General features: G+C 36.2%; 2 protein-coding genes across 2 annotated transcripts in view; both read left to right on the top strand.

Moving 5' to 3' along the window:
* Positions 1–6972, top strand: part of LOC127847876 (ankyrin repeat and IBR domain-containing protein 1-like) — a 45943-nt gene extending 38971 nt beyond the window's left edge. The window contains exon 20 of the mRNA XM_052380092.1: positions 6–6972. Coding sequence (XP_052236052.1) covers positions 6–1432 — 1427 coding nt within the window. The 3' untranslated portion in view covers positions 1433–6972. The remainder of the gene's footprint in view (positions 1–5) is intronic.
* A 6430-nt stretch (positions 6973–13402) lies between these two features.
* On the top strand, positions 13403–21854 carry LOC127848907 (40S ribosomal protein S26-like). Its single transcript, XM_052381602.1, has 4 exons — positions 13403–13555; positions 13802–13979; positions 18678–18811; positions 21718–21854. The coding sequence occupies exons 1-4, from the start codon at positions 13553–13555 to the stop codon at positions 21781–21783; spliced, it is 381 nt and encodes a 126-aa protein (XP_052237562.1). The 5' UTR covers positions 13403–13552; the 3' UTR covers positions 21784–21854.
* The last annotated feature ends 1620 nt before the right edge of the window (positions 21855–23474 follow it).

The raw sequence follows: 23474 nt of genomic DNA, 5'->3' as shown, positions 1-23474 counted from the left end.
TTCAGACAATGAGGAGACTGACCTGAAGACCAGTCTAGACCAGTCTGGAGCAGATGATAATGACAGGCCATTCAGTCTGAGTAGATTCGGTGAGAACCAGTCCACAGTTGTGAGCAGGGTACCAAACAAGAGCGTGGAAGACTTGTACCATCCAGATTGCTCAAGTTGTCAGGCAGCGACCAGTCTATCACCATTGGTTACCAACAAGTACCTGCATACCGGGGAACCAGACTTGCCAAGCTCCGAATGCCCGCCGTTCGATGATCTTGAAGTGCTGGGTGCTTGTGGTGGCATCTCAGTTTCTAGTATTGGTGAGGAAAGTGAAAACCAGTCTGTGGACGATTTCAGTTTGGGCGGTCCAATTTTGCAGAAACTCTTAAATATGGACGCGATTGACAAGTCCAATGGTGAACCGATAGCCTCTTGTAGAAGTTTTGGTCCCATTAAAGATATTTCTGTTTCAAATATTCATATTGATGAGGATGATAAAACGAAGAATTTCATGAAGAAAGACTTCAGTAATTTGTCGAGGAGCAAGCCAAAGGTCGTGGAACACGGAAACGGACGTCTGTTTTCTGCCAACACCCCGGGTGAAGATGAGAAAGTGTTTACTCTCCTTAGCCCAGAGTCGGACTTTTCTGAGTCAAGCTCTAGTGAAGTTTGGGGCTACAGACCCCAACTTGTGCATGAGCCGAAACACATGCATACGCCGGAGACCGATTCCAGCGTCGAAGGTTGCTCATGTGCCGATCTGCCTAATCAAAACAGCTATTACAGACACGATGACACTCTGAGTGAAACAAGCCCTTTGACTGGTGAGGAGGAAAATAAACTGTTGAATCTGATTGGTCAGTCTGAACACGCCTCCACCAATCAGCGATCGTTTATCGAACTGACTGAGACCATGTTAAAAATGACTCTAGACATGCAGAATGAGTTAGAATTGGATTCATATACTCAAGTACCGCCTGCTCAATTTTCAAAAGGGTCAGAGGTTATGACTTTTCCAGATGACATCATATCTATAAATAGACAAGTCAGTTTGGCATCTCTTACGGGCATATGCAGTGAAGCAGAAAAAACAGACGACAAACAAGCGGCTGGTCATGGTTGCTCCAAGGAGAATGTCTGTGAATATGTCAATGGAGAAACTCAACAAAATGAAAAAATGGTAGATATTGAAGTTACTCTAGAAAGTGAGGAAAATGAAAATGCTGATGGAATAACTCTAGAAAGTGATCATTTAAGTAGAGTTTTGACAGATTGTGAAGTAATAGATCTTGAATCCCCAGATGCCTTAATGAATGTTGACCCAATAACCATGTACAAAGAGGAAGAGGAAAATTTCTTGCAAAATTCAGGAGATATTTCTCTACTTGAAACTGTTGACGAAGGAACCACTGTTGCTGAAAGTCGGTCAACGTATGTTTAATGAGCTTCTCGATGGTTTTAAGTAAACTAAATGTCAATGGTTGAGTGAATAACTTTCAGTAACTTAATATTGAGTTTGTCAATGTACAACAGTTACAAACTCAGTTGTCGATAATCATGATGGGCACTTTATCACCATGTTATGTTGGAAAAGCATCCAAAAGAAATTAGTAATACTTATTTTAATTTTTATGGTTATTTAAGGATTATTTTAACTGATTTTTCATTTACACTTGATATATCTAGGGTGTTATAGACCCATGTTTTATTGAAATTTAAAAAAAAAACATTATGTACAAACATTTTTATGCCCCCGGTAGGGTGGCATATAGCAGTTGAACTGTCCGTCAGTCTGTCCGTCCATCCTTCCATCTGAAAACATTAACATTGCCCATAACTTTTGCAATATTGAAGATAGCAACTTGATATTTGGCATGCATGTGTATCTCATGGAGCTGCACAGTTTGAGAGGTGCAAAGTCAAGGTTAATGTAATCCTTTAAGGTCAATGGTCAAAAATAAAAATTCAAGGGAAGTAACAAGCTTTAAAGGGAGATAATTTCTATTTATCATTTGGCAGGTTCAGATCATTTTCACAAGGGAAGTAATATTTTATATTACCACCCTTGTGAAAATTATCTGTACCTGCCAAATGATATAATTCAAAGGGATATATTTAAAAAGATATATATAGATCAAAGTGGCGCAGTAGGGGGCGATGTGTTTCTGACAAACACGTCTCTTGTTAACACCAGTACATGTGTAGATATTTCATGAAAGTGATCAGTATTTAAAAATCTTAATCTGAACAAGTTGTCATTTTGTTGTTATTGATCTATTTGCAATGATGAGCTTTGGAATATTTGATTCTTGTTCTGATAAAACTGGGCATAATACATGTGCGTAAAGTGTCGTCCCAGATTAGCCTGTGCAGTCCGCACAGGCTAATCAGGGACGACACTTTCCGCCTAAACTTGATTTTCTGTAAGGAGGGACTTCCTTGAAACTAAAAATACCATTAAAGCGGAAAGTGTCGTCCCTGATTAGCCTGTACGGACTGCACAGGCTAATCTTGGACGACACTTTATGCACATGAATTAAGCCCAGTTTTCTGAGAACAAGACACATTTGATTCTTGCTTTTATATTTAGGCATGGTTTTGTGTTTCTTAAAAATGAAGTGTTTTTTTTTAATAGCATTTACATTTTAAAGAACACCATTGGTGTAGCTACTGTACCTGATCATAAGTGTTATTTGAACATTGACTGCAAAACTTTAGTTTCTGTATCAAATAAAGAAAGAATTTTAACCCTTTGCATGCTGGGAAATTTGTTGTCTGGTAAAATGTCGTCTGCTGAATTTCTAAAATTAGCATTTTCTTCGATTTTTTTTCCGATACTATCAGAATAGCAAACAGTTTGGATCCATTCTGTGGCATCTCATCGGGATCCACACTGTTTGCAAAGGCCTACAAAATGCGGTTCCAGCACTGAAAGAGTTAAATAGTAACAACTAATATCGTGAACTTATATTACATATGAGAATATGTGCCATTTAATGCAGGATTATAAGACATAATGGTTATTGCGAGAAATGTAATTTCACATAAATGTGACATGTTAACTCTTTCAGTGCTGGAACCGAATTTTGAAGACCTTTGCAAACAGTTTGGATCCAGATGAGACGCCACTGAACGTGGCATCTCATCAGGATCCAAACTGTTTGCTATTTTGATAGTATTCTTTGAAAAAAATCTAAGAAATGCTAATTTTACAAAGTCAGCAGACAACATTTTAGCAGAAGACAAATTTCCCAGCATGCAAAGGGTTAAGCGTGTTCTATAGATGGATTTCCTATATATGTATATAGGTTTAGGGTAAGGATGAGGTAAATTTCTAAGAAAAAATATTTTTAATTATACCCCCACAAACAAAGTTTAGGGGGGTATATAGGAGTGAGCTTGTCTGTCGGTCTGTATTAATTGTCCACTCTCTAATTCAAGTTGTTTTCATCCGATCTTCACCAAACTTGTCAGATGTTGTATCTAGATGATGTCTAGGTAAAAAACTAGTTAACTGGGTCACTTAGTGCGTTCTAAACATTGAGCATGGTGTCCGCTCTCTAATTCAAGTAGTTTTGATCCGAGCTTCACCAAACTTGGTCAGAAGTTGTATCTAGATGATGTCTAAGCCAATTTCGAACATGGGTCATGGCAGGTAAAAAACTAGGTTACCGGGTCAGTTAGTGCGTTTTAAACATTGCGCATGGTATCCGCTCTCTAATTCAAGTAGTTTTCATCCAATCTTCACCACGCTTGGTCAGAAGTTTTATCTAGATGATGTGTAGATCAAGTTGAACATGGGCCATGCCGGGTCAAAAACTACAAAAACTAGGTCACGGGGTCACTTAGTGCGTTTTAAACATTGAGCATAGTGTCTGCTGTTTTTTGTGAGGACAACATGCAAAATATTCTGTGTCAATGCGGCATGTGGGGGATTTAGTCACGTCTGTGACAAAGCTCTAGTTGAAATTTATTCTTATGTAAATACATGTGTATATTCATATTGTAATATATTCCCATATTCATAAGAATGTATTTTAATTAAACATATTTTATCTTAGAAATTAACTGGACATTCCCTGACCCATAGGTACTGCGCTTAAAGTAGGGATCACCTATAATGGCCATCACTATATTGACATTTGCATAAACTTTACATTACGTTTCAAGGATTGCATACATGTATGTGATAAGACCTTAAATGAGCCTCCCTATGTGAGAAGGGGATTTAATGCATGTGCGTTAGTGTCGTCCCTGATTAGCCTGTGCGGACATTTTCCGCCTTAACTAGATTTTTGCAAAGAAGAGACTTTTGTAAAACAAAAATATAATTAAAGCGGAAAGTGATGTCCCTGATTAGCCTGTGCAGACTGTACAGGCTAATCTGGGACAACACTTTATGATAATCAACAGCTCCAAGAGAATTGATCTCCAATCTGTGATTGTACTTCTGGCAGCAAGATAATCAACAGCTCCAAGTGCTTGTTCTATCCCGAAAACGGTTATAAGGGTGTCTCAATTAGTCTCAATTATCTCAAGGCTTGGGGATTTGAGGCATTTCAGCTAACATGAAAAGGTTTAACTCCCAAAGGTTTAAACCTAAGATCTGTCCAATGACCACAAATTCTGATGTATTGCTCCTTTCTAGAAAATGAAAGTGTTTGTATTATCTGTGGACTTTTCAATCAGTTGTGTTTGACATTTTTATTTTTACCCTTTCCCACTTGGAAGCAAAGTAAAAATAGCTTTTGCAACCAGCATAAAACCAGAACAGCCTGCAAGTAACTTGCAGTCTTTCAGGTTATATGCTGTGTGCTACGCATCAGTATCTAAGGGTTGAAAATGAAGCCTTAAAAACTTGAATCTAGTAAGAAAGATCTTTAATTTAATTTGATTTTCTTGGCCCTGATATTGGTTCAACGGAATGGGAATACATGTATGCTAGATGTCTCCGTATTGTTTGGGGAATAAAGTGCAATGTCTTTTGTTGTTATGTGTGGTAAGAATTCAAACATGGAATGAATCTGAAATGTCTTGTTTATTCATGTTGTTAATGTAGCTGTTTTTATATTTTGTTAATAATGATTATACCATTTACATTATTCTATAACTATGTCATTTTCAGATTTCAGTTCCAAAGGGACATTTTCATTAAGTTTGAATGTATTGAGGCAAAATACAAAAATAGGATACTAAATCCCTTTGTTAATTCATCAAGATAAAATGTATGGGGAATAATACATGTTGTAAGTTTCACTTGAAATATTGTTTCATATATTCTGTTTGGTTTTTAAGTATGTGTGATGTATCGACTGTATCAATATTGTTTTTCCCACATTATTTGTATGTGCCCATTGCTTATGGAACCATTACAACTTGTTGTGTACCTTTTTTGTTCAGTGGTACAATCATGTGGTCAAGTAAAGACGAAAATATTTAACAATAAAAATTGCATTCTATGTTTGATGTTGTATCATAACTTTTATGCATTTTAATTTGTTAAGTATTGTTGTTTGTTTATATGTTCTGACATTTTATATATGCACATAGTATGATGAAACAACTGGCAGATGAATATTAACTACACATTAAACAAGTTATTTATTTGTGTAGTGAAAGTCTCAACTCATATTTGTGGATGTGTTCATTTGTTCTTCTTGAATGGACATACTATGAACTCTACTTGTAACAATATAGCATGTAGTGTTAGATTGCAATTAACAATGCAGAGTCAAAGTGCCTGGCCAGATTCCAGTATATTTCACTTCAACCAGTATATTCCCTTCAGATATTTTGAGCTCAGACATGCATATGCCCTCCAGCACAATTGCCCACCGGGACATTTACAAACCCGCAAATTCACCTTTATATCAGGTGTTAGACTCTTGGTTAAATGCGCATTTTCACTCTCATCGTGATTGTTTTGAACTATATTAAATATTATATTTATGTTGCAGCCTATAATTATATTCAACTTTTTTGATGGTATAAAGGTGTAAACCGTTGAACATAGTATTTAGTAAATTTATAAATGCCGTAAAAATCTTGTGGATGTTCACTTTTTTTACTTTTGGTGGTCTACTCTATATCCCTTTGCATGCTGGGAAATTTGTCTTCTGCTAAAATGTCGTCTGCTGAATTTATAAAATAAGCATTTTCTTCGATTTTTTTCAAAGAATACTATCAGAATAGCAAACAGTTTGGATCCTGATGAGACGCCACGTTCTGTGGCGTCTCATCTGGATCCAAACTGTTTGCAAAGGCCTTTAAAATTCAGCTCCAGCGCTTTAAGGGTTAAAAAACGCAATTTTGACGGCGTGTTAAGAGTCTGAAACTTAATTTATGTACAAAATACACTGTTTAAAAGTCCGAATAATTTTCTGCAGATTTGTTCATAGCATGCAAAAACACAAATGTTGATTCTGCAACAAATACAAGTATAAGTGTCAGTAAACTTGTATGTTATTAATTTCATCAAAGGAAACAACAGAAGATTTATGGTCCATTTAAAGATAGTTAATTAATTTTATTAAGTATTGTTAGTTCATATTCATGTGTCGGTTTAAGATAGAGTAAACAAAATATTTATATTAAAATCTTATATCCTTGCTTGAAGAAACTACCAAGTAAATGCCCTTCGATGCAATAAATGTTGCCTTTTTAGCAAAATATGGGTACATGTTCTATTAAAAAATCAAGTTTGAACAAGATTAATATTCTAAATATGGTGTTCAACATACAGCCGGCATAACATTTTGTATAGCTGCTTTTGTTTATTCATATTTATGTACATTCTGTTGAATTTACGTCCCTATGGGAATAACAATGACTTATTTAATTATGTATGCATAATTGTTTGACATTGTGATGATATGTCTGTCTGTCTCTCTCTTTAATTTATATTTTTCTTATCTGACATTATTTGTGTTTGTTGGTATGTATTGAAAGAGTGGAAAACATTCAAATAAATTTGTAATCTCAGTCTTTTCAAGTAATCATCATAAGTATTATAAACAGCATAATTGTCAGCAACATCATTACCATCATCATCATGATCATAATAAGACACTTAGCATCAGTTTCACAACCTCTATCATCTTTGACTCAATCATCTATATACTTAGCGTAATTATAAGTCTGTCAACAGACTGATAATATTTTATTTTTTTTCTAATTTCACAATTTCTTCTTGAGATGTATTGCAAAACAATATCAAAGCTCCTTTTCTCTTCTGGCTTAATTCTCCCCCGTCATCGGCGGAGGGTTATTGTTTTGACTTTGTACGTGAGTCTGTCTTTCCGTCAGTCCGGAGCCATATCTTGGAAGTGCTTTGACGCATTTCATTGAAACTTGGTATAAGTATTGTTCCGCCGCCGGCCACCCCTGCCGTGGTGGTACGGTAACGGGACAAGGCTCCAGGCATATGCACACAGGACCGTTGTTGCACAACAACGATATTTTATATTTGTATGGAAGGATGACGAAGTCCGAGTTCCGGTTAAAACAATTATTTTTCTATTGGGTTGGCATGGTATTCATATAATGGCATTGGTAATTACATAATACAAGTACATAGGTTATATACATTTGATGAATTATAATATTGTCATATCTAGGCATAACTGTCTCTGAGCTCCGTACCCATCATAACAATGGACAAACATGGCCGCTGTTTATTATTATTGTTGTCAGGCAAGTAACTGGTTATTTATTATAACATATACGGAGCAGCTCCGGGTGGAACTGTTCTGAAAATACGGGAATGTTATATACCTCACTTTCTGCCATCCGGAGTGGTTAATATTTAAATTACAAAGGAGGTTTCGTCGGAAAAGTGTTAGGAAAGATTGGCCAATGCTCCGGAAAAGTCTGGGTTTATATACCCTATGAATCGCTCCAGATGACGTCATCAAAATTATGACGTGTACGGAGCTCTGTAGAATAAGAATTTTCGGTCATAACCGAGCAACGTTTCGGCGATGTTCGTAGCGCACGGAACATGCCGAAGCATATAGTTTGAAGTCAACATGTATATTCAAGGATAATATATTCTTAACAATTATTTATATAACTATAGTAAACCAACATAAACTCCGACATCTTGCTAGTTAGAGTGAAAACAATAGAATATAATTTAACATCCATTATACTGCAAAAGAGGGCGGGAACACCCATGACGACAATTCGATTCGTCTCGGAATTAGTACTATATTTAGATCGAGGTCTCCCGGACATGCAGGTTGTTTAGCAAATAAAACTACAATTGATTATGCGTAGTAGCATTTCATGACGAAAGCTTTCTAACAGTATATATATGGATACTAGGATGATGCACGCCAAATGGCAGTGTACACCATCTGTTAATAACGGAGTTATGGCCCTTTGTATCTTGAAAAAAATGCTTTTTTGAGTATCAATTATAACACTTTTGTGTCCAGAAGCATATTGGCGGGGGATATCAATTCAACGAATTTGCATTTTAAGCAGATAAGAAAACGTAACTCTGTATTGTATAAGTACAGTACAAGAAGAAGAAGAAGAGTTATCTCTATAAAAATGATAAAGCAGGGCTGTAAACAGTCTACGTAATTATGACAACCACTTTTATCATCAACTTCATCATCATAAGGTAATAGTTATCACTGCTACATCTGTCATCAACATCGTCATCATAAGTTGATAGATATCACTGCTACTTCTATCATCAACATCATCAGCATAGGGTGAAAGATATCACTGCTACTTCTATCATCAACATCATCAGCATAGGGTGAAAGATATCACTGCTACTTCTGTAGTCAACATCATCAGCATAGGGTGAAAGATATCACTGCTACTTCTGTAATCAACATCATCAGCATAGGGTGAAAGATATCACTGCTACTTCTATCATCAACATCGTCATCATAAGTTGATAGATATCACTGCTACTTCTGTAATCAACATCGTCATCATAAGTTGATAGATATCACTGCTACTTCTGTAATCAACATCGTCATCATAAGTTGATATATATCACTGCTACTTCTGTAATCAACATCATCAGCATAGGGTGAAAGATATCACTGCTACTTCTATCATCAACATCGTCATCATAAGTTGATAGATATCACTGCTACTTCTGTAATCAACATCATCAGCATAGGGTGAAAGATATCACTGCTACTTCTGTAGTCAACATCATCAGCATAGGGTGAAAGATATCACTGCTACTTCTGTAGTCAACATCATCAGCATAGGGTGAAAGATATCACTGCTACTTCTGTAGTCAACATCATCAGCAAAGGGTGAAAGATATTACTGCTACTTCTGTAATCAACATCATCAGCATAGGGTGAAAGATATTCACTGCTACTTCTGTAATCAACATCATCAGCATAGGGTGAAAGATATCACTGTTACTTCTATCATCAACATCATCAGCATAGGGTGAAAGATATCACTGCTACTTCTGTAGTCAACATCATCAGCATAGGGTGAAAGATATCACTGCTACTTCTGTAATCAACATCATCAGCATAGGGTGAAAGATATCACTGCTACTTCTGTAATCAACATCATCAGCATAGGGTGAAAGATATCACTGCTACTTCTGTCATCAACATCATCAGCATAGGGTGAAAGATATCACTGCTACTTCTGTAATCAACATCATCAGCATAGGGTGAAAGATATCACTGCTACTTCTATCATCAACATCATCAGCATAGGGTGAAAGATATCACTGCTACTTCTGTAATCAACATCATCAGCATAGGGTGAAAGATATCACTGCTACTTCTATCATCAACATCATCAGCATAGGGTGAAAGATATCACTGCTACTTCTGTAATCAACATCATCAGCAAAGGGGGAAAGATATCACTGCTACTTCTGTAATCAACATCATCAGCATAGGGTGAAAGATATCACTGCTACTTCTGTAATCAACATCATCAGCATAGGGTGAAAGATATCACTGCTACTTCTGTAATCAACATCATCAGCATAGGGTGAAAGATATCACTGCTACTTCTGTAATCAACATCATCAGCATAGGGTGAAAGATATCACTGCTACTTCTGTAATCAACATCATCAGCATAGGGTGAAAGATATCACTGCTACTTCTGTAATCAACATCATCAGCATAGGGTGAAAGATATCACTGCTACTTCTGTAATCAACATCATCAGCATAGGGTTAAAGATATCACTGCTACTTCTATCATCAACATCATCAGCATAGGGTGAAAGATATCACTGCTACTTCTGTAATCAACATCATCAGCATAGGGTGAAAGATATTCACTGCTACTTCTGTCATCAACATCATCAGCATAGGGTGAAAGATATCACTGCTACTTCTATCATCAACATCATCAGCATAGGGTGAAAGATATCACTGCTACTTCTGTAATCAACATCATCAGCATAGGGTGAAAGATATCACTGCTACTTCTGTAATCAACATCATCAGCATAGGGTGAAAGATATCACTGCTACTTCTGTAATCAACATCATCAGCATAGGGTGAAAGATATCACTGCTACTTCTGTAATCAACATCATCAGCATAGGGTGAAAGATATCACTGCTACTTCTGTAATCAACATCATCAGCATAGGGTGAAAGAAATCACTGCTACTTATGTAATCAACATCATCAGCATAGGGTGAAAGATATCACTGCTACTTCTGTAATCAACATCATCAGCATAGGGTGAAAGATATCACTGCTACTTCTGTAATCAACATCATCAGCATAGGGTGAAAGATATTCACTGCTACTTCTGTAATCAACATCATCAGCATAGGGTGAAAGATATCACTGCTACTTCTGTAATCAACATCATCAGCATAGGGTGAAAGATATCACTGCTACTTCTGTAATCAACATCATCAGCATAGGGTGAAATATATCACTGCTACTTCTGTAATCAACATCATCAGCATAGGGTGAAAGATATCACTGCTACTTCTGTAATCAACATCATCAGCATAGGGTGAAATATATCACTGCTACTTCTATCATCAACATCATCAGCATATGGTGAAAGATATCACTGCTACTTCTATCATCGCTTGCAAAGTCTGGACCAGGATATTGGTAATTAAAGACATATGTGAGTAATGCCTCAGTCACAAATAATCCGGTCGCCGCCCGATGTGTCCGATCTCCAGGCATCGGGAAGACTGGACACGTCCCAGCCGTCCGCCGTCCTATGAGTGACAAAGTTTAAAACCTCAGTCACAAATAAACACCGATCAGCGGCCGACGTTTTTTTCCGCTCATCGGGCAGGCGCCAGCCGATGATCGCACACACATCGGGTCATTTTGTAGCATCGGGCGGCGTCCGGATTAATTTTGTATGTCACAGTTTGTTTTTACCCGACATCGGGCCCGGGAAGGAATCGAGTTGAGATCAAAAAAAGATCGGACGATCAACGAACGGTTATCGCCCGGCATGCGCCTGACATTGGATTAAAATTTTAAGTGAGACTTAAAATTTATCAGGTCGCCAGCCCGATGAGTGGAAAAATACGTCGGCCGCTGATCGGACGATGATCAGTGTCAATTTGACTGATGTATTAGGTCTGTTTTGTAGCATTTGTTACAAAGACTGGAACATGCATGTGTATTGATTGTTCACATTATGGTTGGCAAACACCTCTTGTTTCTGTGTCAAGTGAAATAAAGCAGTAACACCCATGCCATGCAGGGACATTACTCATTTCTAAATTATTTTTTAGTCAAAAAACAGCAATCTGGAGCACTGCAACCAATTTCATAAATCTGGATATAACTCTTGTTTGGTTAGCGATTGTATTAACAAATAGATATTCAAACAGGTGAGCATTTTGGTTACGTTTTGGATAAGATTTAGCCATGGTCTTTGACTTTGGTTATCTTAATAGTTTATACGAATTATGGTTATCTTTTGGATTAGCTCAAATTATTCATATTTATACAATAGTCAGAATCAGCAGCGGCTCTATGCTAAATGATGTCATAAGTGTAAACCAAGTCATAGTCAGAATCAGCAGCGGCTCTATGCTAAATGATGTCATAAGTGTGAACCAAGTCATAGTCAGAATCAGCAGCGGCTCTATGCTAAATGATGTCATAAGTGTGAACCAAGTCATAGTCAGAATCAGCAGCGGCTCTATGCTAAATGATGTCATAAGTGTGAACCAAGTCATAGTCAGAATCAGCAGCGGTTTTATGCTAAATGATTACATAAGTGTGAACTAAGTCATAGTGAGAATCAGCAGCGGTTTTATGCTAAATGATTTCATAAGTGTGAACTAAGTCATAGTGAGAATCAGCAGCGGTATTATGCTAAATGATTTCATAAGTGTGAACCAAGTCATAGTCAGAATCAGCAGCGGTTTTATGCTAAATGATTTCATAAGTGTGAACCAAGTCATAGTCAGAATCAGCAGCGGCTCTATGCTAAATGATGTCATAAGTGTGAACCAAGTCATAGTCAGAATCAGCAGCGGTTTTATGCTAAATGATTACATAAGTGTGAACTAAGTCATAGTGAGAATCAGCAGCGGTTTTATGCTAAATGATTTCATATGTGTGAACCAAGTCATAGTGAGAATCAGCAGCGGTTTTATGCTAAATGATTTCATAAGTGTGAACCAAGTCATAGTGAGAATCAGCAGCGGTTTTATGCTAAATGATTTCATAAGTGTGAACCAAGTCATAGTCAGAATCATCAGCGGCTCTTTGCTTAAGGATGTCGTGAGTATGAACTAAGTTATAGTCAGTATGAGCATCGGCTCCATGCTAAATGATGTCATGAGTTTGAACTTACTGATAGTCAGAATCGCAAGCGGCTCTATGCTTAAAGATGCCATTGTAACCTTTATCATAACTAATGATCTTATATTGCTAAAATTGATTTTTAAAAAGTATGATTTTTTTTCTCATTTTAACAAATGTGTTCATTAATCAGTCTGATTGCAAATTGAATGCCAATTGAAACACAAACTATATTTGTGTCACTCATTAATTATATATGGGTGTATTTATTTATACAAGAATTATAGATACTAACACATGAAGTCTGAGGATGACTATAGATCTTTCTTGTTAATAAAAATATTTATTGGCAGATTGATATCTCGTTGTTAACTAGATTTTTTATCTATGTTTTGGTGAAAATAACAATCACTCATTTCCATTATTAAAATTATTATAATTATCTATAAATAAATCATGTAAAATCGCTCCTCTATAAGATGTTCTCAAATTGTGTAACTATGTTGCAAACAAATAAAAAACAACAACATGCAATTGAATTAAATAATTGTCTTGTGGTGATTTTTTCTTCGTTCAAATTTACTATTTCTTTGGGTTACATAAACCGCTTTTCTTCCCTAACATATAGTCCGCGATCTACGTTATGGTTTTTAATTGTATTTTCAACATTATGGCAATATTTAAATTTTATTTAAAATAAATACAAATTATAAAAAAAATTCATGACAAGCGTTCAGTTTAACTTGATTATTTTGGTGAGGCCCCAGTTTTTGTCTACATGCGCTTCCTTTTCCGGTTGAAGTCGTCAAAATGGTGAGAGCATGTTTTCGATGGCTATAAGTTTTAACAAATTGCGTTCATTTTTCAACATGATTTAAAGTTATGAAATGCTATATACATACGCTATGTAATATTTAACGCGAGTGACATTTATTTAAATTAATGAAACTGCTCCATAATTTTGTTTGTTGAGAAGAAATACTCACGTGGGTCTGTTTACAGCAACAAGTTGTGGGTGGGGTAAGATTTAATATAAATCGTTTGTACGTTTGAATACAGACTCAGAAGAGACGAAACAACGGTCGCAACAAGAAAGGGCGCGGTCATGTGCAGGCCGTCAGGTGCACCAACTGTGCCAGATGTGTACCTAAAGACAAGGCAATAAAGAAATTTGTCATCCGCAACATTGTCGAAGCAGCGGCCGTGCGAGATATTTCTGATGCCAGTGTTTATGATGGTATGCCTTATTGCATTTTTTATTATTAAATTTGGTTAGATAAATTAATAACTAGCCAGTTTTCATTCTAAAATGAAAATATATGAATATCAATTGAAACATTAACAATTTTACCAGGCCTCATTCATATCCAATTATCCACACATGCGAAATGTCCTGGACTTGGTGGGACCAACAGTCCCACTTTTGGGGTATATGTCCCACCACCCAGATGAGACAATTTGTCCCAACATTTGTAAAAAAACTACATAATTATTCAATTATTAATTCAAAATATAATTCACTGTTACTCACTACTACCTTGTGTCTTCTAGGGACTTTCAATGGCTCTTACAGCTAGTTGACACCTCTAAACTTCTTCAATTTTAATATCTCCGGTCTGATTTTTGTTTGTTGTAAATGTCACAAGTTATTTAAATTTGCTTTAATTAATACACTTTTGATATGTCGAAATGCTAGTCCAACCATAAATTCATAATGTCAAGTTGAGTCTTGAAAGAATTTACAGTATCACATTTCACAATGTCTTGTGGTAAGTTGTTCCAAACTGAGATTGTGCGATGTCTGAAAGAATGGAGGCGAACTCACAGGAGGGAATCCCGTATTTTTTATATATTTTTTTTTTGTATATATGCTATAATAGAAACAAGATGTGCAACTTCATTTGCCGAAAAACTACACCATCTTAACTGTAAACCATGTAACTCGAACAATTTTTAACGAATCAACTACACACCGGTTGTTTCCAGATGATTACTTAAGAATGCTTACGCCTAGGTTCATGAAACTTCGTAGGTACATTGATCATGACTGGCAGATGACCCCTATTGATTTTCAGGTCACTAGGTCAAAGGTCAAGATCACAGTTACTTGAAACAGTAAAATGGTTTCCTGATGATAACTCAAGAATAATTAGGCCTAGGATCATGAAACTTCATAGGTACATTGATCATGACTGGCAGATGACCCGTTATGATTTTCAGGTCACTATGTCAAAGGTCAAGGTCACAGTGACAAAAAATGTATTCTTACAATGGCTGCCACTACAACTGACAGCCCATATGGGGGGCATGCATGTTTTACAAACAGCCCTTGTAAGAAAATATTTTGTCATTATTGCATCAACTTAATTTTGAAGTTAGTTGATGATTTACTGAATAAAAACAGTGCTCGATGCGCGCACATTGCATAACACGATTTACACATGTTCAATTTGGGCCTCTGTACAGATAGGATGTCAAATAGAGGAATGCCCCACATTTCAGTTTGTGGAGTCATCAGCTTAGTGCAACTATATGTTTACTTCTGAATGTGGAGAACGTTTGTGTTCATCAAGTATTAAACACATTTAAACACATTTATCGTCAATATTGGCCAGAAATTGAGAGGTTTGTTTTATGTAAAATACTGATAACTGTCTACAGTGAAGGTGGTATGATTGATTGTTTTATGTGTCGCGCTTTTTGGTCAAATGTCTAGACATTTTTATGGAATGTCCACATTTGGACCTGAAAAATTCAGGCATGTACGTCATATCTGTTATTGTGAAGTATATTTTTATGCCTCCACAAAGGTTGAAGTCATAACGCATTTATTTTCCATCCATACCACTATAACATTCAGAAGCATGTGTTTTAAACTCCTTAATTGTTGTTTGACTCACAAATATGCAATGGGGGGAAAGAAAAATAAAGATCCAACATTCTGTAAGTAATTGTAAGTAATTGCTGCTGAACAGACCTTTGAAAAATCCTTTGGCAAATGCTACATGGCAGATTGTTGAGGTATATTTAAATGTAAATTCCTTTTTTCTCAAATGAAGGTAACTAACAGGATATGAACACACAAAAACATGAAAATATGGCTTTTATGCCCTGGATCGAATGATCGGGGGTATAATGTTTTTTGCCTGTCTGTCATTGTATGTATCACAAAACTTTAACCTTTGTCATAACTTTTGCAATATTGATGATACCAACTTGATATTTGGTATGTATGTGTATTTCATGGAGCTAGCCTGCACATTTAGAGTGGTGAAAGGTCAAGGTCATCCTTCAAGGTAAAAAAATAAAATAATTTCAAAGCGGCGCATTAGGGGGCATTGTGTTTCTGACAAACACATCTCTTGTTAAACAACTTGAAAAGTTGTTAATTTTACACAGCAAAAGAGTAATCTTGTCAGCCTTTAAAACAGTAGCCTTTGTTTGTTTAAAAATACAACTTCTTAAAATGATGACAATAAAAGAAGGAATCGGTTTAGTTTTAATTTGAGAATCAAGATGTCCTGTTACCCCCAGAGTGTTTTATCTTTAATTTTTCTTCAAAATAGGTGTCTAAACAACATTCAGTGTCCCAGATAATTATTTGGGAAATAGGGTTTTCACCCATTGATTTTGAAAAATAGGGTGATTTCATACTTGAAATAGGGTGAAATGAGTAATAAAAATTTGTATCTTACAATCATTGCTTCTTTACTTATGTTGAAACTGTACACCTGTATTGCTGCAATAAAACTGTAAACTATCATAATTAACTGATTCTGCACTTATTGGCTATTGCTTTCTTGGTTCCAAAAAGTTTGCCATCAACTGATATTTTGGCGCAACAATCGCGGACGTCTTTCGACTGCTCGTATATATACATTTGTATTACGAATCGTAATAGAAACTGAAAAAACAGATGCTTTATAAATACATGCACAATGAGCGACGGATAATAAGTCTGATTGAAAACGCATGTATGTCGTCGTAAATAATTTGGTCAGGCGCAAATTTAACTATGAAATCTAGTCTGCACTGTGTTTGAGTAACTTTGACTGTTTTCCTGCTCCGTCATCCAGGCCCTTGCTAAATGAAAGCCTCGCAGCATTACGATTATAATTCCATAGAGAAAATACCGAAAATGAGCACAGCATTTTCAATCGAAGCTATTGTATCCTACACATGTGATTTGACGAATTTGCATACAAGTCAAATTGGTTGAATTTTCAATACGCATGATATTGTATTTCTTTGCCTTTTTAAACATTTTCATAAGGTGAAAGACGCAGATACGCAGCTTATCTGGGGCACTGACCATTGTCAACTTGTTGTCCCCTACCGGTTTTACCGGAGAAGACTTATGGTTTGCGCTCTGTGCGTCTGTCTGTGAGTCTGTCTGTCTCACTTTTCTGAATCTTGCAATAACTTAAGTTCCCCGGAAGTGACTAAATATTGACACAGCATTGCCGTCGCTAATTGTTAAAATTGAATGACGAAAACTGTTTTAAACTTTTAATATTGTAAATCAACAATAGAACGAGAAACATAATATTTACATGACGACAAAACAAATACATAACAAAACAGTTAGATCTATAAATAATTTAAGCTGAACTTAAACATAGTATTTACATAGCGAACACGTGCTTTAATATTGTACATCAACAATAGAACGAGAAACATAATATTTACATGACGACAAAATAATTACATGACAAAACAGTTAGATCTATAAATAATTTGAACTGAACTTAAACGTATTATTTACATAGCGAACACATGCAAACAAAACACCGTTGCCACATTTAAAAGTCACTCGGATCGGCGTCACAGGGCACATGAACATTGTTCTTTTTTAAAAACACGACTGCGTCGACCAGATCACTGGCGAGTCTATTTCTTAGTTTATTGATGAGCAATCCAGTGGTTGAGAATATGCGCTCAGATGGCATAGAAGTTGCAGGTACATATAGAACACTCCTAGCAACATACGCGACTTTCGGAAATTCGCTCTCGTGACGTTTCCACCAAGCAAGAGGTTTAGCGTTTGGCTCCATTTTCACAAGCAAATATCTCTGAAGTTCGTCAGAATTCTCTTGCTCGGTTAGAGGTTGAGTAAATTATTTTCTAAAAGCTTTTTTGATTGGACAACGTGATTATAACCATACGATCTTTTTTGTTTTTCACACCAAGTCGGCACTTCCTTTACTTATTTAATCTTTTATCATGTTAAATGTAATTCGAGTTATTAGATCAAGACGGGTCTGTGTTTTAATTGCCATACGGTCTTATTTGTTTTTTTACACCAAGTCGGCTTTTCCTTTACTCATTTAATCTTTGATAATTTTAAATGTAATTCGAGTCATTGGATCAAGTGCAGGTCGGTGTTTTGATTGCCGATGCGATTAGAACCTTTCATAATTTTGACACAAAGTGACTGTCTTTGTTAGGCAATTAGCGGGATTTATGACCGGTATACTGTCATCACCATAGCGACGAATTATCCGGACTAAACATTATGACACGAGGAACGACTTTTTGTACAATGTTTGAAGCAAATTTCACGAATAAAAAGTCTTTGAAATTACTCGATTTTTTTTATTTTTTTCTTCCGAATATTCGATTCGGAAAATAGTATCCGAATATTCGGTCCGGGACCGAATATTCGGATATTCGGATATTCGTTGACATCCCTACTTAAAAGTTCTTAATATTTTTTCATGAAACTTGCAACATGGATAGATGGCAATATGGACATTATGCACGTCATTTAATTTTGTTCCTACGTCAAAAATTTTGGTTGCTATGGCAACAAAAAAAATCTGAAAATGGTGGAATTTCTGACAATGGTGGAGCCGGTAGGGGATCATATTGCTTGACAATAGCCTTGTCTTTAATATGGCTGGTATGCATCTCATTATGAGTTTTCTTTTTTCAGTTTATGCCCTGCCTAAGCTGTATGCCAAGCTGTTGTACTGTATCTCGTGTGCAATTCACTCCAAGGTAGTGAGGAACAGGTCCAGGGAAGCCCGTAAAGACAGAACTCCACCCATCCGATTCAGGCCAATCAGGGTATGCATACAAATTCAACTGATTCCATCCAAATGATATATTAATTTTTCTTCCAATACCAAAGGACCCTGTCAGTTTGAGAAGACTATTGCTCTGCGCAGTTTATGTTCATCATTTCTGTGAGGAGTAATTTTGGATATCTCTTAATTCAATCAAATGAATGACAAGAAAATAAATTCAAAATAATTGATCTGGTTTTCCGCAGCTGAGCTTCTTTTCTTTATTAATGAGCTATTATAAAAATTAACAGAATCGTGCATAGACTCATTTAACTGAGCTTTTGTGATCGCTTTATGTCCGTCGTCTGTTGTGCGTTGTGTGGCGTCAACATTTGTCTTGTTAATTTTCTAGAGACCACATTTATTGTCCAATCTTCATGAAATTTGGTCTGAACATTGGTTTCAATAATGAGTTCGAAAATGGTTAAGTTTGCTTGAAAAACATGACTGCCAATGGGCGGGGCATTTTTCCTTATATGGCTATAGTAAAATCTTATTAACACTCTAGAGGCCACATTTATTGTCTGATCTTCATAAAACTTGGTCAGAAGATTCATCCCAATAATATCTTGGACGAGTTTGAAAATGATGCCGGTTGGTTGAAAAACATGGCCGCCAGGGGGCGGGGCATTTTTCCTTATATGGCTTTAGTAAAACCTTGTTAACACTCTATAGAGGCCACATTTATTGTCCAATATTGATGAAATATGGTCAGAAGATGTGTCTTAATGATATCTTGGATGAGTTCGAAAATGGTTACGTTTGCTTGAAAAACATGGCTGCCAAGGGGCGGGGCATTTTTCCTTATATGGCTATATAAGGCTAAAGTCAAATCTTGTTAACACTCTAAAGGCCACATTTATCGTCAGATCTTCATGAAACTCGGTCAGAAGATTCATCCCAATAATATCTTGGACGAGTTCAAAAATGATGCCGGTTGGTTGAAAAACATTGCCACCACGGGGGCGGTGCTATTTTCCTTTTATGGCTATAGTAAAACCTTGTTAACACTCTAGAGGTCACATTTATTTTCCGATCATCATGAAACTTTGTCAGAAGATTTGTTGCTTTAAAAACATGGCCACCAGGGGCAGGGCATTTTTCCTTATATGGCTATAGTAAAACCTTGTTAACACTCTAGAGGCCACATTTATAGTCCAATCTTCATGAAATTTGATCAGAAGATTGGTCTCAATGGTATCTTGGATGAGTTTGAAAATAATTATGTTTGCTTGAAAAAAATGGCTTCCTAGGGGCGGGGCATTTTTCCTTATATGGCTATAGTAAAATCTTGTTAACACTCTTAGAGGCCACATTTACTGTCCGATCTTCATGAAACTTGGTCAGAAGATTCATCCCGATAATATCTTGGACAAGTTAAAAAATGATGCCGGTTGGTTGAAAAACATGGCTGCCACGGGGCGGGGCATTTTTCCTTATATGGCTATAGTAAAACCTTGTTAACACTATAGAGGCCACATTTATTTTCCGATCTTCGTGAAACTTGGTCAGAAGATTTGTCCCAATAATATCTTGTTATCTCAGGTGAGCGACTTTGGGCCTTTCAGGCCCTCTTGTTCAATTACTTTGTAACAACTGTACAGTTACTTTGTACTTAGCCTGTCAGGGTTTTACACTCATGACAAATTTTAGGGGTCCCTAGGACTCTAGTTAATAATTTTCAGGGGTCCTGTCAATAAAAATGGGAGTCCCAATATAACTTGAGTTACAAGCAGTGAATGTATGCTAAATATGCTGGCTGTGTCAAAGTCAATTAGTTAAAAGTATAGTAATAAATTATTTATGTAAACAACAGCCGAGATTTAACACACACCTATTAAATTAAAAATTGTATTTATTTTTATAGTTTAATCTTGCTTGCCAGATAATAAGCTATCGTAACGTCAGTAAGCTTTTCTTTCATAGCGTCATTAATAGCTTTCATTTACGGAACGTAATATCAATTCGGGACTTTGCACCTAGCAACAGCAGGTGCGCGATAACTCGTTTGGTCGATAAATCAACAAGCGAGACAACTCGTACATCCTTCTAGAAAATTACGTACTGCAGTTGTCTTTCAGAGCGTCTTGTTAAAATTACGAGAAAGAATACGTCAAAATGAGTGTGCGTCCCATGGGACGCAAATTAACAAATATGATGGGTCCTGACTGGCATTTTATGCGTATTTGACGCAGAATATCGCGTCCCGTAAAACCCTGGCCTGTAACAACAATTAAGTTTAAGATAACGGTATTTTTATGCCTTACACATCTATTTACCTGTCCCTCTCTATGAAGGTAACCAAAAAATTGAATTATATAAAATCAAAAAAACTTAATTTTGACATTGACATACTTTTAGACTTGGACTAATTCAGATGGTTCAAATTCTTGGTTAACCCAAAATGAGTTGTTACTTCAGATGTAAATAATGTTTCCACAAAGCTTTCATACTTGCATAGATGATGCTCAAAACATTTGTCAACAGACACACGTCACCTTACCACACTTCAACCAATGGCATTTACCTATGTTCGGGCTTTTTAATCAAAAACTTGTTACCGCAAAATGTCTAGCTTCAATATGCCATGTTAAAAAGCTTCTATACTTTCATGGATGTAATCTATCTATTAATGCTCAAAACCAAAATAGAAGGGTAAACAAGTCTGAGATAAAAATTCACTTTTGTAAAAAAAAAAATTCACACACATTTTGATAATTATTTGTAAACAAAACTGCTATGAGTTATTATGTTCATATACGAAGCACCTATGCCCCTGATTTAATGAGCATTTGTTTTATTTCCCAATTATAACAAACATATGTATGTGTATTATTATAATTATATGTAAACAAAGTAAGCTGCTATGATTTATTATGCTCAAGTTGGTTGCTTTCCTGTTCTCAGCAGGATGGACCAGGAGGGCCCACCAAGCCAGGCACCCAGGGTGAGCGAGGTGCACCGCGCACATAGGACACGGGACACCAACGTCTTCTTTCTCTGTACAGACTGTGCTACACAATAAATTAACACACACCTGTGCAGTTGATGGCTCTGTTGTTAATTATTATGTTGCAATTTGTATTAACAGGACTCACAATGACAAGATAGGTTTTAAGCCCGAGGGGGGGGGGTAACTTCCCCACTTTTAGGGTAGGGATGTCCTGCTAAGACTTCCGAAATGTGACCCATTTTTATACTGGAACTTTGATAAAGTAGACCCATTTTGATACAAGACCCATTTGTATACGATATCATTGAGAAAGTGGACCCAATTGAATACAAGAATTTTGATAAACTGGACCCATTTCAATACTAGAATTTGATAAAGTGGACACAGTCAAGTTTCTGCATCTTTCCCGCTACTGAAATTTACTGTTTGATACCAATTTATATACAAGCATGACATTTATCATACCCATTTTGATACTGATACTTTCAAATCTATATGCATTTATATACAAGCAAATTTCTGATTTCAATACCCATATCTATACTTAGATGCTCAAATACCCCTATCTATAATTTTAGTCGAAAAACACACCCCATATAATCGGCACACCCGTATATAGGAAGTTACCCCTCCCCCCCTAGTGGAGAAGTTAATTTTTAGCTCACCTGAGCACAATGTGCTCAGATCGAGCTTGTGTGATCGCCTTTTGTACGTCGTGCGTCGTCAACATTTTGCCTTGTGAACACTCTAGAGGCCACATTTATTGTCTGATCTTCATGAAATTTGGTCAGAACATTTGTCCCATTGATACCTCGACTGAGTTCGAAACTGGGCCATGCTGGGTCAAAAACAAGTTTTGAAAATTGCATAAGTGCACTTATTTTCAACTGATTTTCAAACAAAATAGATTTTTAGCTCGACTATTATATATGAAATATATCTTGTGGAGCTATCCTACTCACCCCTGCGTCAGCGTGCAAGTGTTAAAAAGTTTTCGTACTACCCCAAATATTTTCTTTGTCCCTATACATATTGCTTTCATTAGTGTTTTTCCCAGGAGGGCAAAGGGGCATGGCGCATTACTTTCAAAAAGGGCATTTTAGCGCGCAGTGTAGGCAAAAAAGGGCAAAAACGTTCCCTATATACCTGAATCACGGGGAAACATGTAATCGCATCAGAAGCAGTTGTCGAAAAAATAACATATAAACAAGCACATTTAATAGTAATAGATGTATTTAACTTACTATGATTTATATTAATATATTTACCTTGCAATGTACATTTAAGTTCCATGCTGTTTCAATAAACTGTACAGCACGACAAACATAATAAAGCAATATATGCATATGAATCTGATTATACACAGATTCACTAACATATAAATGAAACCATGTTTGTCTTATCCCATTTTCTTACAATAATCTCGACAGATGTTTAAAATAACATTGCGAGTAAATTGATCGCTAACAATATGCAAACACTCGTTTCCGTGACATGATACATCCACCGAGTAGATTACAAATAAATAATTAAATAATGTTGTTGCTATCTAAAACATTTTATGCATCGTTGATTATCACAGACATTTCATTAATTCCTTCTTAATGTATAATCTCCATCGTTAATTCGATCGTTTACGACGTTATTTGCCATTTTGCCGAGTCACAATTTAATTCTGTATAGTCCGCCATGTTGATAAAATGTCAAATGA

This window comes from Dreissena polymorpha, chromosome 10, assembly GCF_020536995.1.
Source record: "Dreissena polymorpha isolate Duluth1 chromosome 10, UMN_Dpol_1.0, whole genome shotgun sequence".
In the NCBI taxonomy this organism is placed as follows: Eukaryota; Metazoa; Mollusca; class Bivalvia; order Myida; family Dreissenidae; genus Dreissena; species Dreissena polymorpha.
Note: the sequence above shows the minus strand (reverse complement) of the source record. Positions and strands in the feature narration are given on the sequence as shown.

Coding starts and splice junctions, on each gene's coding strand:
- LOC127848907 (XM_052381602.1), top strand. Junction 13,980..18,677: donor TGATGCCAGTGTTTATGATG/GTATGCCTTATT, acceptor TTCTTTTTTCAG/TTTATGCCCTGCCTAAGCTG. Junction 18,812..21,717: donor TCCGATTCAGGCCAATCAGG/GTATGCATACAA, acceptor TCCTGTTCTCAG/CAGGATGGACCAGGAGGGCC.